Source organism: Erpetoichthys calabaricus, chromosome 2 (assembly GCF_900747795.2).
Source record: "Erpetoichthys calabaricus chromosome 2, fErpCal1.3, whole genome shotgun sequence".
Taxonomy (NCBI): domain Eukaryota; kingdom Metazoa; phylum Chordata; class Cladistia; order Polypteriformes; family Polypteridae; genus Erpetoichthys; species Erpetoichthys calabaricus.
The window spans coordinates 47,976,705-47,991,460 of NC_041395.2; the positions used below are offsets into that span (position 1 = coordinate 47,976,705).

Here is a 14,756-nt window from a genome sequence, read left to right on the forward strand (position 1 = left end):
ATGTGATTTACTTTTAAGATTATTAAACATTTTGTTACAGTATATCAGTATGAATTTGCTTTTGTATGTAAGCATATTTTTGCTTTATTATAAACTAATTAAATTTAGTAGAGTATATTCATATGTATTACTCATTGCTGTGTGTAAAGGTTTATTAATAAGAAACTGACAGTAAAAGCAACACACGCATACTACATAGCATTTACATATACATATATACACCAATATACTGTATAAGTGTACCTGTTTTTAAGTATTGAATTGTAAATCTAAAGTTCTACATTCCTTGTGTTTTTAGATCAACAGTGGTAAAGTAAGATAAAGTAGAATAAACTAATGTACAGTAATCCCTCCTCCATCGCGGGGGTTGCGTTCCAGAGCCACCCGCGAAATAAGAAAATCCGCGAAGTAGAAACCATATGTTTATATGGTTATTTTTATATTGTCATGCTTGGGTCACAGATTTGCGCAGAAACACAGGAGGTTGTAGTGAGACAGGAATGTTATTCAAACACTGCAAACAAACATTTGTCTCTTTTTCAAAAGTTTAAACTGTGCTCCATGACAAGACAGAGATGACAGTTCTGTCTCACAATTAAAAGAATGCAAACATATTTTCCTCTTCAAAGGAGTGCGCGTCAGGAGCAGAGTCTGTCAGAAAGACAGAGGAAAGCAAACAAATCAATAGGGCTGTTTGGCTTTTAAGTATGCGAAGCACCGCGGCACAAAGCTGTTGAAGGCGGCAGCTCACACCCCCTCCGTCAGAAGCAGGGAGAGAGAGAGAGAGAGACAGTTTGTTTTTCAAACAAAAATCAATACGTGCCCTTCGAGCTTTTAAGTATGTGAAGCACCGTACAGCATGTCGTTTCAGGAAGCAGCTGCACAAAAGATAGCAACGTGAAGATAATCTTTCAGCATTTTTAGACGAGCATCCTTATCGTCTAGGTGTGCGAACAGCCCCCCTGCTCAATCCCCCTACGTCAGGATCAGAGAAAGTCAGCGCAAGAGAGACAGAAAAGTAAGCCGGGTAGCTTCTCAGCCATCTGCCAATAGCGTCCCTTGTATGAAATCAACTGGGCAAACCAACTGAGGAAGCATGTGCCAGAAATTAAAAGACCCATTGTCCGCAGAAATCCGCGAACCAGCAAAAAATCTGCGATATATATTTAAATATGCTTACATATAAAATCCGCGATGGAGTGAAGCCGCGAAAGGCGAAACGCGATATAGTGAGGGATTACTGTAATGCCAGTTGGCAATAGAGGAAAATGAAGAAAAATATAGAAACAGACACAGTATACTACAAAAATACAAAGACTTATTTCTCAAATTGTTAAAAAAACACTTAATATTATAAAACATAGGTTCTTCATAGTGGCTACTATTCTATTTGCCCTATTAGGCACATATTCACCTGTCTTGATCCTGATCAGTGGATTCTTAAGAAAGGACCATTTCTAGGTACTTTGTTTTGCCAGCTTTGTAAATAACCTATTGGTCAGACCTCCTATTGCAAATGTCATTTTCTTTTTTATGTTTTTAGTTCTAATTTGGTTCACAAAGGTAGTAAATATTAGCATATATAATTGCAGCAGTGCTTTCTAAATTATGTTAATGTAATTTGTAGCACTTAAACATTTTGCAATATTTCCTAGGTTTTCAGATAGTTTTGTTTTCTTTACGTCCGTGTGCTATAAAATATACACACTGTATATTATATACAGTATGTATATATATATGTATATATATATATACACAGTATATACAAAGTGTGTATGTATATGTGTGTGTATATATATATTGTGGAAGCTGGCCTGGACACAGATAGGTGGACATCGTATAATCACCCACAACACGTTTATTATACATAACTACTATTAACTACAGTGCACACAACCCCAAAACACCCCCAAAGTCCAGGCCTCACAATGCCTCTCTCTTCTCTTCAGGCCGCCTCCACTCCTCTCCTCCAAGACCTCGTCAACTCCGCACCTGTCTTCAGCCACTGAACGGAGGGTGGCGGCCCCTTTTATAATCACTCGGATGTGCTCCAGGTGCCTCCCAATAATCTTCCACCAGCACTCCCCAGTGTGGCGGAAGTACCAGCTGCGCACCCGGAAGCACTCCGGGTGTCCCTGGTCATCTTCCCCCCAGCATTTCCGGGAGTGGCGGAAGTGCTGAGGACCAGGGCTCTCCAGGCATTGGTGCACCCCCTGGCGGTGACCACATGCCCCTATAGGGTTGAGCTTCCAAGCTCAGTTCCCGAGGTTCCCAAAGCCACCAGGGCGGTCGCCACCTCATGGTCTGGAGGAGGCGTAAGCCCTCCTCTGGTCCTCCTGGGGGTCCCAGCTGGGTACTACCCTCAGCCACTCGCCACAATATATATATATAATTTATATTATATATTGTATGCATGCATATATATATATATATATATATATATATATATATATATATATATATATATATATATATACATTTACAAAATGAATTAAGCCTTGTTTCATTTTTTTACATTTAAATTGAATAATGCTAGATTTTATTATTTTTAATCTGCAGGAGTTATAACCATTGATTGTTCTGTAAACCCAATTTTTAGTCACATCTCCCTTTTTCAAAGATAATTTGAGTTACTTGTTTAGTAATTTAATAGTAGATTTTGTTATTATTGTTTTTTTAGGACTGGAATCCTTAAACTTTCCACGGATCAAGACAACAGCAACTTTTAAGGTTAACTCAGCAAAATGTAATTTAAGAAGAAGTCAAGAGACGCTGAAAGAAACTTTAAAATTAGCACTTAAAGGTACATACAAAGCAGAGGATTTCTGTTTTGAGTTAACAATTAATTGATCTTTTAACAAAACATTTATGTTTGAACAGAATAGAATAGAATGTTTTTTTTTAAATTAACCATATTTTAGCACAAATGCTTTTTCAGTGTCTATACACGGCACTTGTGCAGCTGTCACACCTTCAAATTAAATTAGCCATGGTGTGTCTTTCACCAGAGCCTGACCCTGCCATTAATCAAATAATTTTCCAATTGGTGGATTGTAATGTCTAAAGACCAAGAACAGAGCTTGCAATGTGCTACTGTTAGTTTCACCAAAAGAAAAAGTTTGGTTCCTTTGTTTTTCATTATTGCCACAAATTACAAACTGAGAACAACAAGTTATTTTTTTAACTGCACTGTATTGACTTATTTCTTTAAATACCATGCAGCTTGTTTTTATTGTAGAGAATTGCACAAATGCATTAAACTACAAAGTCAATGAATATACTTGGTGATATAAAGAAAGTTGAAAATAAATATTTTTGTAACAGATTTATTAGTCATACTCAAGTCTGACATGAAATTTTTCTTATGTGAATTTAACACTCTATACAAATAAGAGTAAATATATAATATTGTGTTCAACATCATAAAATAATCATAACATACCCTTACTAATACCCTTTACTTAATATAGTTTTGGGTCACGGGGCATAGCATCAGGGAAACAGCCCTCAAATTGACTCTAGTCCATCAAAGTAAACCAGAGGGAGAGCATGCAGACTGTACATGGATAACAGACTGGGTGGGAGAGTTGAACCCAGGGCACTGGATCCATGAGGCAGTAACATAAACATCAAAATATATTCTGTTTTGTAACATATACAACTCTGTACAATTTTAAGCAAACATAAAATGACATATAAACTTAATTAGCTCTATTTGCTATTGAAATCAGGGTCTGTTTTAGATAACTAGATCTGTAAAAATGTGAACTATACAGTAGGAATGTAGGTTTACAGTTGTGTGTATGTGAAACACAAAATTTATTTTTATTTATCTATTCATTAATTATTGTATTATTTATTTCTATTATTTGTCTTCTTATTTGTATTATTCTTGTTAAAGTATGCTTGAGTGTAGCAAGTAGACTACAAGAATGTGTAAATAATGAAGGCTGGCAATTTGAGCACTTAAGAGATTGTACTGTGCCATTGTGACATTCTTTTGAGTTAATAAGGTTAATAAAGCTATTGAGTTAATAAAGCTGTTGTATTAATCATAACCTGTAGGCCTTTTTCCATACGAGAAACTGTAAACCTACTTTTGCCCACCTCCGTATTATAATATTATCATAATTCAGATCTGAAAAACTGAATTTAATTTAGGTTAAATAATACATATTTTTTATAATGTTTAAATTAATGTCTGTTTTTAAGACATACATAAAAATTAACTTTAATTCTGATTGGTTGCATTATTCAGAAATATATTTGTAATTCCAGAAGTACAAGTAGATTTTTTAAGCTATATAATACTTTTCATATTATTAATTTATAAGTGTCCACCATTACACTTTTTACTTAATGTACTATTAATTCTGTGCCTTTGATAGAGAAAAGGGGCCCACATGCTGAAAACTTGCAGTTCAGTTTTGTGCGTCTACAATGTTATACCTCAAAGAAAGGACGCAGTCAGCCAGGACGGAGGGCTGTAGAAGAAGAAGGTTCTATTATTGTGGCTGAATTTGAGATGGAACTGAGCCAGGGAGAGGTAACAGGTTGGTTTAGCATGTCTGTGCAGAGGTGCAGTTTGCTTTCCTACTCTTGCTGTATGTTAAAACATTTTTCCCACTCACCTTTTACTTTTCTTTCTGAGTGTGAAAAAGTATCTCCTGTTTTAAAATAATAACACTTAAGTAGTATAGTAGTTAGGTAGCAGTTTGGGGATATATCTGTTTATCTTAAGTGCAGTTGTTTATACTAATGTATGATATTTGTGCTGGACTGATTATGGCCATCTTTGATGCTTGCCTGCAAACAAGTGAAATGCAATGTTAAAAAATCACTCTACCAAGGTCTGTTTATTTTTCTTTACAGAATCTTGTGACTTGGGCTGTGTGCGGAAGCGGACGGAGAAGAGACTACGGAAAACTATCCGTACTCTAAGAAAATCAATCAATAGGGAGCAGTTTCATATACGCATTGGTGGAAATGAGTATGAACTGTCAAAAAAGGGTTCAAAATCACGCGATGCAAATGACCAGTGTGGTACTGGGCAAGTCCTACTGGACAACACATGTGGTATGTGAGAGTCTTGTGGCTAGTCTTTACAAAATTATTCTATCTTTAATAAATGTTTAATATTTACTTAATTAAATTAAATTACTTAATTAAGTAATTAATACTTAATTATATTACTTAATTTACTAATATTTATTTAGTCAAGGCTGGGGGGCTGTCAAGAGGCAGGGCCTGTTAAAGCCCATTGCGGCACTTCTTGTGTGATTTTGGGCTATACAAAAATAAATTGTATTGTATTGTATTGTACTTAGAATTGAAAAAAAAATCACTAGAAAGCTTTTTGTGGAATACTTATATAGTGGGGCAACTAAACCTAAAGTCTTCCATATCTTGTAGTGCTTCTTTATTTTTTATGTGCCATTTATAGAGCACTAGAAAAATGAATTGGTGGATCAGAGCACATCCACATTCATGCAGACATTGTACCAGTCAGTCGTGGTGAAGAGGGAGCTGAGCTGAAAGGCGAAGCTCTCAATTTAATGGTTGATCTACCTTCCTGCCTTTACCTGTGGTGACAAGTTGGTCATGAAATGCATTTTCTTCGCAGGGTGTCTGGGCTCAGCCTTAGAGATAGGGTGAGAAGCATAGACATTCAGTAGGAACTTGAAGTGGAGCCACTGCTCCTCTGTATCGAAAGAAGCCAATTAAGATGGTTTGACCATCTGATTAGGATACCTACTGGACTCCTCCCAGGGAAGATGTTTTGGGCATGTTCAACCAAGAGGAGACCTCGGGGCAGACCCAGACTACACTGGAGAGATTATATCTCTTGGCTGGCCTGGGAACACCTTGGTATCCCCCTGGAGGAGTTGCAGGAGGTGGTAGGGAAAGAGGATATCTGGGTATCTTTGCTTTGACTGCTGCCCTCAGATAAGTGATAGAAAATGGTTGGCTCAATGGAAAAATTAATATTGCTAAGTTAATAATATTTGCATATATACAAATGTTTTTAGGGCGGCACGGTGGCGCAGTGGTAGAGCTGCTGCCTCGCAGTTAGGAGACCCGGGTTCGCTTCCCGGGTCCTCCCTGCGTGGAGTTTGCATGTTCTCCCCGTGTCTGCGTGGGTTTCCTCCGGGCGCTCCGGTTTCCTCCCAAAGACATGCAGGTTAGGTGGATTGGTGATTCTAAATTGGCCTTGGTGTGTGGGTGTGTTTGTGTGTGTCCTGCGATGGATTGGCACCCTGCCCAGGATTGGTTCCCTGCCTTGTGCCCTGTGTTGGCTGGGATTGGCTCCAGCAGACCCCCGTGACCCTGTGTTCGGATTCAGTGGGTTGGAAAATGGATGGATGGACAAATGTTTTTGCTGAAAATCTGATATAAAAATATTAGTTAATGATAATCATATTGATTTAAGCAGCATTTCTGAAAGATCTGCACTTCTAACTTTTAAGTTTACTTTCAATATTTGCATTTATCAGAGTTATTTAGAGTAAAGTTTAGTTAATAAGTAAATTAAAGGGAAATACATTTCATAGAAATTGTTTGATCTTTTTAAGATGCAGCATGTAACATGCTCTTTAGTCTTACAAATATTTAATTTGTTTTTGTTTTCTTTTAATCCCTTCCTAAAAGAGCTCTCTGTTCCCTGTTTCCCTGCTGGCTTTGAACATGTACAGTGCTAGTGATTAACACTCTCAGGAGCCAAAGGTTCAAAGCTATGGTTCAGATGTTATCTAAATTCATGCCAAACAACCGTGTCAGTCAGGTAATTCAAGCTGCCCTGGGGGCCTGTTGGCATGTGTAGCTTGTAGCCATTTATTTACACAGAAAAAAAATTCTCTAAAGCTGTTTGTTTGCCATATTGCACCTTTATATGGAGAGGGTGATTTTTAAAGGAAGACTTGAAAGAGTATAATTAAATAGAATTACAAAATTTGATGAAAGCTTAAAGAAGATGTATGCTCTGGTGATAACCCAATTATTAGCATAAAACACTAATTTGTGTTTTTTAGCTAATGATACTATTATTGATTATTTTATTTTATATTAATATTTTTTCAATAAATTGCATTGTACAGCTACAATGAAAATTGTACAGTCACAAAAATATGTTTTTATAAATCAGTACAGAAATATTCTGTAAACCTGTCTTTGCACTGCACAGCAACATATTTAAAAGTTATATACAAAAACTGTGGTCATTTGACTTCATTTAATCATTGTCTTTTTAAAATATTGTATTATTATTTTAATCAAAGAACACCGTTGTACAATATTAGTATTTTTTCCTTAATTTATTCCTCAGTTACTCAATTTTAATTTTTTTTTATATAAGTATAAGTGATTTAAAATCTTCGTTATTATACCTTAAAATCTTACAAATAATATAAATTATTTTGTGTTACTATACAAATTGCAAAAATGTTTGATGGAGCAAAGAGTATTAATAGCACATTTCAATTGTCTTGCTTTAGTCTCGTAAAGTAGAAATTTGTGGAGATGTTGTTTAAATATTCTTTGCAACTTTTGCCATCCCATTTACTTGACAATAATATGTATCTCTGAACCTGTATTATCCAAAACATGTAATCAATTCACAAAACTGAGGACACTGCCACAACATATGCAAGTTGTGGCTTAACATTTAAGAGATCTTGTAAAAATAATTTGAATCTTTCAGCTACCGTGCATCCATTTATTTTGGGCAATGTCATTGCTTTTTGTATAAAATGAAAGGGAAGAAATTAAAATGGAGCAAAATAGAACAGCAGGAGACTTGCTTTCCAGCTTCTGCTAAGAACTGTCTTTAACCCCAAAGCCCAATGTGTGAACCTGACTTTGGCCAGAATGTATAGAGATCTGCAGATCAGGCCTGTAGTGGACTATTGTCCTCCCTACAAAGCTGTTCCCTTCAGCAGGGCACAATGGTGTGTTTCTAGAGAGAAAGGAAGCTCTGGACCGAGAGAGTGCATGTGGGCTGAATTACCCTTAAAGACAATTTCTTTATTTAGGGCTTAAGAGGCACTTTAGCCTGCAAGGACAGAGGACTTAATTCTCATAGATGTCAGTGCCTAATGTGAGCCATACAGAATTAAACTGTGGCTCTTACAGTGGTAAATAACATATATATTTACAAAATGTAGCAGCTAAAATAAATTAATTTTTTTTTTTCCAGCAAAGGAATGCACATTCTAAATTTCTCTTATATTTTCTTGTCTAATTTCTTAGATAATTGTTTAGTACTGAGTGTTAAAATTAGATGTTTATCATTTTTTATATTTTGAAATGGCAGATAATGTATTTATATTAGTTTTGACCTTGATAATATTGAGCTTTGTATTAAACTTTTAAGCAATTTTGTAAGAACAGATTATTAAAAAGATAAGTTAATGTTAACATTTAAAACAGCAAATTTAACTTAATTTACATTCATGTTTTCTGGTTATTCTAACAAACTATAAATTGGCCTAGTATGAGTAAGTTTAGGTACAGTATGTGCTTAAGTGTGCACAGTAGTGAGCCGATTACTTTAGAAATTAGTCCTGGCTCTGGACTCTAAAATTGGATTAAGCTGGTTCACTAAATATATGGAAGACTGGATGGCATCATAGCATTATAGTATGAAAAACTTTGGCAAAGTCTACACACACATAGCTTTTTGGACATTTTGATTTATGAGCTGTTAAGAACATTCAATGAAAACTTTTTTGTGTAAAACGTAAGTTGATTTTACACATATTTAGCCTGTAGAAAGATCAAATATCAGGCTTTTTAAACAAACTAAATTACTGAATACTTTTCTGTCAGCTGTTGTTCTATTTAAAAAACACATCAGTAAAAAACAACTTTATTACATAATCGGTTCCAAACAGGTTTCCAGATGCCACTTTTCATAAAAGGAAAAGGAAAATTCTAAACACTAGGTAAACTAGTTTATTTGTGTCTGAAATGTGTGAGGAATTTCAGTACTGTGCTTTTTAACTGACAATTTGTTCAGACAGTATTTATCTTTCAGCATTTTTGATTTCAGTCCAGTGTTTACTGAAGTGTCAACGAATGGTGATTTATTTGAGCTGTGTTTGGCTTTCGATTTTCTTGGTCATCCTTTTCTTTTAGTATTGCCTTTGATGTGATGAATGGGAGGGGAAGGGATGATCTGCTCACTGTGCTGTAGGATAATTAATTGCAACTTGTTTTGTTTTTCCTGAGTGAAAGTATATTTTACTATAAGGATGATCTATCCATGCATTGGTTTTAAAATTGCACTTGTTAAATATAGTTTAAAAGTCACCACTCTTGTTAATTGAAATTTTAGCATACTGTGTTTGGAAGAAAACAATGTATATAATTAGAAAGTCCTGCTAACAGAGATATTTATCAAGTATCTTGAAATTTAATTATAATGTAAAGCTGTTTTTTTTTAATAATCACATATAAAACTTTACTTTTGTGTGTTTATTTCTTTATCTTTTGAGGGACAAAAATAATCAGAAAAACAGGCTTATGAGATTCATTTTAACATTTCTAAAGTAAAAATAAAGTAAAATGTTATGCAGGCAGCATATTTTACATATTAACAGTATATTTAAAATGCTGTCAATACTGTATGTTGTCCTTCTTCAAATAACATGCCATAGCTGTTTGCACACTATCATTTTTTTACTGCCATTACTGAAAAATATTTTTCTTATGGAATGTAGTTTTCTTTTTTTGCCCAAATTTGAATTAGTAAATGATAGACTACACTGGACAAAAAGGTTAGTCTTAATATGCTTGGTTAAACAAGAAAATAAGGTATGTGGTTTTACTATTAATATAATGAGTGACTAGTTTTTATTTGTATTTAGATGTGTTGTCTTTAATTTAATTGTAGTGTTAAGTATTTACATTTACCTGTGCAGTTGTTTTAATTGTATTTCACGCATTGGCAGTAAAAATACATTACCATATGGTAAATGTGAGATTATTTGCAAAAAACATAGTTCAACACATATTAGCAGTTAGTATACACGATTAAATGTAATTAATTCATTTTTCTCCAAAAAACACAGTTGTTCAAGAAGTTGCTTTTGTTTCCACCGATTCCCTTTACACAGATTTTTGGTATACTCTAAATATTCATCAAGAAAAGATAATCCTAAGTTTCACAATTTAAAGTTTGAAATCTGTATGTACATTTCTTAAATATAGCATTTTCTTTTGTGTCTGAGCAAACAAACAGTACATTGTATACATGTTCATTGCATATATACCCTCATGTTTTAATGTCTGATGTCTGATCTTTAAATTAACCAAGCCACATTGAAAATATTTGTGTATTTTTGTACTGAGGACATTTTAACTGCTGTTTATACAATCATGCTATTTAAACAGCAAATCCGTTATACACATGGCTACACAGCATGACCCTAGCCTGTGAACTGTTCTAAAGTGACTTCAATGTCACCATGGGAATCAATTTGCATCAGCTGTTAAAGATTTTCCTTGAGAAGTCTAGGAGAAATTCTGATTAGGAAAATGAGGAGATGCAAAAACCTGACCCTTTTTATTAGGTTCAATTCCTCACCGCTGTGATACCAAAGTGTTTGTCCATGTCATCAAATAGGCAGCAGCTGAAGTGATGAAAAGAGGTGAAAGGTCCTTTAAATCTCTTTGTGGCTATCAATTGGAGAACTCTATAGGTTCTCATTTTTGCATTAGAAAAGCTTGAAGTTTTTTGTCAAATAAAAGCTGTAGGAGACAATACGATGGTAGCTGTTAGTGGTCATTGAGGATAAACAAAAGCTAAAAAATGAACTCCTCTTGAGAGAATTACTATTTCTTTCATCTGAGGTAAATCAAGCAAATTGCTGAAGCCCAAATAGTTGCCTTGCAGTTAACCCTTTGTCTGACTCAGCAGAATCTGGTCTGTTTTCACAAAACAAATTTGATGACTGTGCACAATGAATTTAACTTTAAAAGGGTCTGTTTAAATTAGCTTTATTTTTGATGGTGACCTACCTAAAGTTGCGTCTAAAAAATTAGAAACTTCTCAGTTTGATGAACACTGACCATCAACAATATCTTCAATCCCTTTGAAAATTTGGTTTTTGTTTGCCCAATTATAGGATTACATTTGTGTTTATAATCATTAGAATGGGATGCATAGCTAAAGTGCACAATTTTATCACATAAAAGAAATATAAAATAAAATATAGTAAAAATGAATGGTAAGAAGAAGCATATAAACTCATGTCTACATGTGTACATGTCAACATTGCTTTGAATTTATTAAAGAGGTCAATTTTATCATTTGTAAGTCATGAATTCCTAAACCTTTTAACTGTTCTCAGAGATCAAAATGAATGCTGACATATTTCAAATTAAGCGTGCACTTAACTATTTCCTGATTTTTAAATTTAAATATAGTTGTAATATCCATCCATTTTCCAACCCGCTGAACCCGAACACAGGGTCACGGGGGTCTGCTGGAGCCAATCCCAGCCATCACAGGGCACAAGGCAGGAACCAGTCCCGGGCAGGGTGCCAACCCACCGCAGGACACATACAAACACACCCACACACCAAGCACACACTAGGGCCAATTTACAATCGCCAATCCACCTAACCTGCATGTCTTTGGACAGTGGGAGGAAACCGGAGCGCCCGGAGGAAACCCACGCAGACACGGGGAGAACATGCAAACTCCACGCAGGGAGGACCCGGGAAGCAAACCCAGGTCCCCAGATCTCCCAACTGCGAGGCAGCAGCTCTACCCACTGTGCCACCGTGCCGCCATACTTATAATATTCATACATTTTACATAAGAAGCAATTAAGGGTTTGGGGAAGTGATAATATTATTTAGTGCTACCCTATGTTATAGGTTTTATTTTGCTTTCATAATTTTTGGAAATAATGCAACTGGCTTCTTATCGAAAATTATTACGTTAATTCTGCAGATAGAACTGCTGTTGTTGCTTGTTACTACTATACAATTAAACATACTTCTACAAATGTAATATAACTGTTTTTTAAATAGTAAAGACTATGACAAAAACTTCAAAGTTAGTGGAAAAGCCATCACTGTCAGCATCTTTACTTCTTTATGTGGAAGGTAAACTGTGGATGTTTATTATGCACATTGTCCCTAAACCTACTCAAGCTGCTTTTCATCAAACTTTTGTAGAAATTGTGTTCACTTTTGTGTCTTTAGATATTTATACTCAGTGACTCATAAAGTACCTTCAAACTAAACTAGCTATGCCTGCTGCATCTCCAACTAAAGAGATATGTACTTACTGTATGTAACAAAGCTTGTGACCATGAGTGTATAATTCAATGTCTGATAAAGCTCATCGGAGCACATCGCTGGATGAATTATTTGTATTTTTGGCCAAATTATACTCTAGACTTAGATCCCAATTATATTCCACAATTTTCAAGTTAAAAGTTTAGAAATCTGATTGTCATTTAAACAAAAAGGCATTAAATTAAAGTTCAAATGTGAAGTAACTATCGTCAATAAACTTGATGGGTTATAAAATAACAAAATGGCAGGGTTAGTTTGATTTGGGTGCAAAATTAGATGACCATTTATAATATATTCTTGTTGAAAGTATCAGCAGGTTTTTGAAGGGGAAAATTAAATAATGGATGGATTCCTGCAGTACCAGTATAAATACAAAATAATAACTTATTAGAATGTACTCTTTCCTGAATGTTATAAATGCTAATTGTAAAACAGTTCCTACGTTAATCAGAAAACTTTTCTAGCCTTTTTAGTGTGGCAAAGAATTGTGGAATTCCAGGGTTAAAACCTTATTAAGGTGTTTCTAAGATACTGTGCTCCACATTCTAAAATATATTCATGGAGCAGTTATGTTAAAATGCACACTTTTGCTTTGACATTTCATTTAATGATTATTATGTTCACTGTAAGATGCTTATATGTGTATAAACAATGCACAACAAAATGCATACCCTTCTGCATACTATGTGCCAGATTCTATCTTTAATTTGAAAATGTATATTCTGAGTAATATACTGTAATTGATTTAAGAGAACAGTAGTCTGCTAATGGATTGTCATTTGGGATTTTGTACATGGAGTACTGTGTTATCTGTTTTCAGTTAGCTGCAGTGCAGGAACATACTACGATGGGGAGCAAGGAAGGTGCATTTTATGTCCTGCTGGCACTTATCAAGATGAAGAAGGTCAGCTTTCTTGTCAGTCGTGTCCTATTGCTGGTGATGCAGGTGGTCCCAAAATCATTGGAGCAAGAAACATTTCTGAATGTGGAGGTAAATATTTACTGTATGTTGTTTTGTATAGAACAAATGAGTTAAGTAAAATTACAATGTTTACAACTGTATAAATTTAAGAAATCATATTTTTGTTACTCAATGGTTTTCATTTTTACTTTGTAGCTGGGATTACAGAGACCTAAAACTGTATACAGTAAAAAGTATGTAATGTGGCCTACTTCTTAGAATGCTGAACCTTAAATCACAAAGTTGCCAATTAAAACTCTGTGTCACCTAACCTACCTCTATTACAAATGTAGAAAAAATGTACAAAAATTTCTAGTACATTCAGATTTTGTAAAATGCCCCTAGTAAAGGTGTCTGCCATATAAATAATAATAATAATGTACAGACGAGCCTCAAGTACTGTTCCTGCACATGTTCGTAATTCAGTTTTGTGTGTAAGTCGAATCTTGCACTGAAAAAGGCAGTGAAAGGAATACACCATCAAAAAAAAGATTTTTTTTTTGTTACTTACCTCATGCAGTTTGTAGTGATGGCTAAGAAAAAAAATTAATCTCAGAGATAACAGTGTCAAACTACATAGTAAATGACAAAAACATTTTAGAAGTGGTTCATTTATCAGCATTTTAGTAAAAATACATGTGTCAGAAAATTGTGAGCATATGACTGGAAAAATGTGACTCGTGGATTATGCAACATGAGTATTGTGAGATATTGTTTTCATCAACATTTTTGATATGGTTTTCTGGTCACCATAGACCCCTGTTATATCAGAAATGTTGTTATCTCTATTCTGCATGAAACCACAAGATTATTTTTTTTTTCTCAGCCATCACTACAAACTACATGGGGAAAGTAACATATAAAAATATTTCTTTAATAGAAAAATCATCAAAACTGCATCCATAAAACCATAATCCATAAACCTTCGCTTAGGCCTTCTTCTTTTCCTCTTCCCTGGCAGCACTATCCTTAGCATCCTTCTCCCAATATACTTAGCATCTCTCCTCTGCATATATCCAAACCAACGCAATCAAGCCTCTCTGACTTTGTCTCCCAATTGTCCAACCTGAGCTGACCCTCTAATGTACTCATTTCTAATCCTGTCCATCCTCGTTACACCCAATGCAAATCTTAACATCTTTCACTCTGCTACCTCCAGCTCGGTCTCCTGCTTTCTGGTCAGTGCCACTGTCTCCAACCCATATAACACAGCTGGTCTCTCTACCATCCTGTAGACCTTCCCTTTCACTTTTGCTGATACCCATCTGTCACAAATTACTCCTGACACTCTTCTCCACCCACTCCACCCTGCCTGCACCCTCTTTTTCACCTCTCTTCCACAATCCCCATTACTCTACTGTTGATCCCAAGTATTTAAACTCATCCACCTTCACCAACTCTACTTGCACCCTCACTATTCCACTGACCTCCCTCTCATTTACACACATGTATTCTGTCTTGTTCCTACTTACCTTCATTCCTCTCCTCT

General features: G+C 35.1%; 1 protein-coding gene across 2 annotated transcripts in view; it reads left to right on the forward strand.

Annotated features, from left to right (window-relative positions):
• scube2 (signal peptide, CUB domain, EGF-like 2) overlaps positions 1–14,756 on the forward strand; it is a 109,188-nt gene that overhangs the window by 71,233 nt on the left and 23,199 nt on the right. The window contains exons 14-17 of one of the 2 annotated variants that reach the window (XM_028793756.2): positions 2,681–2,803; positions 4,389–4,553; positions 4,873–5,076; positions 13,127–13,297. In XM_028793756.2, coding sequence (XP_028649589.1) covers positions 2,681–2,803; positions 4,389–4,553; positions 4,873–5,076; positions 13,127–13,297 — 663 coding nt within the window. The remainder of the gene's footprint in view (positions 1–2,680; positions 2,804–4,388; positions 4,554–4,872; positions 5,077–13,126; positions 13,298–14,756) is intronic. The other variant, XM_028793757.2, reaches the window with a different exon arrangement.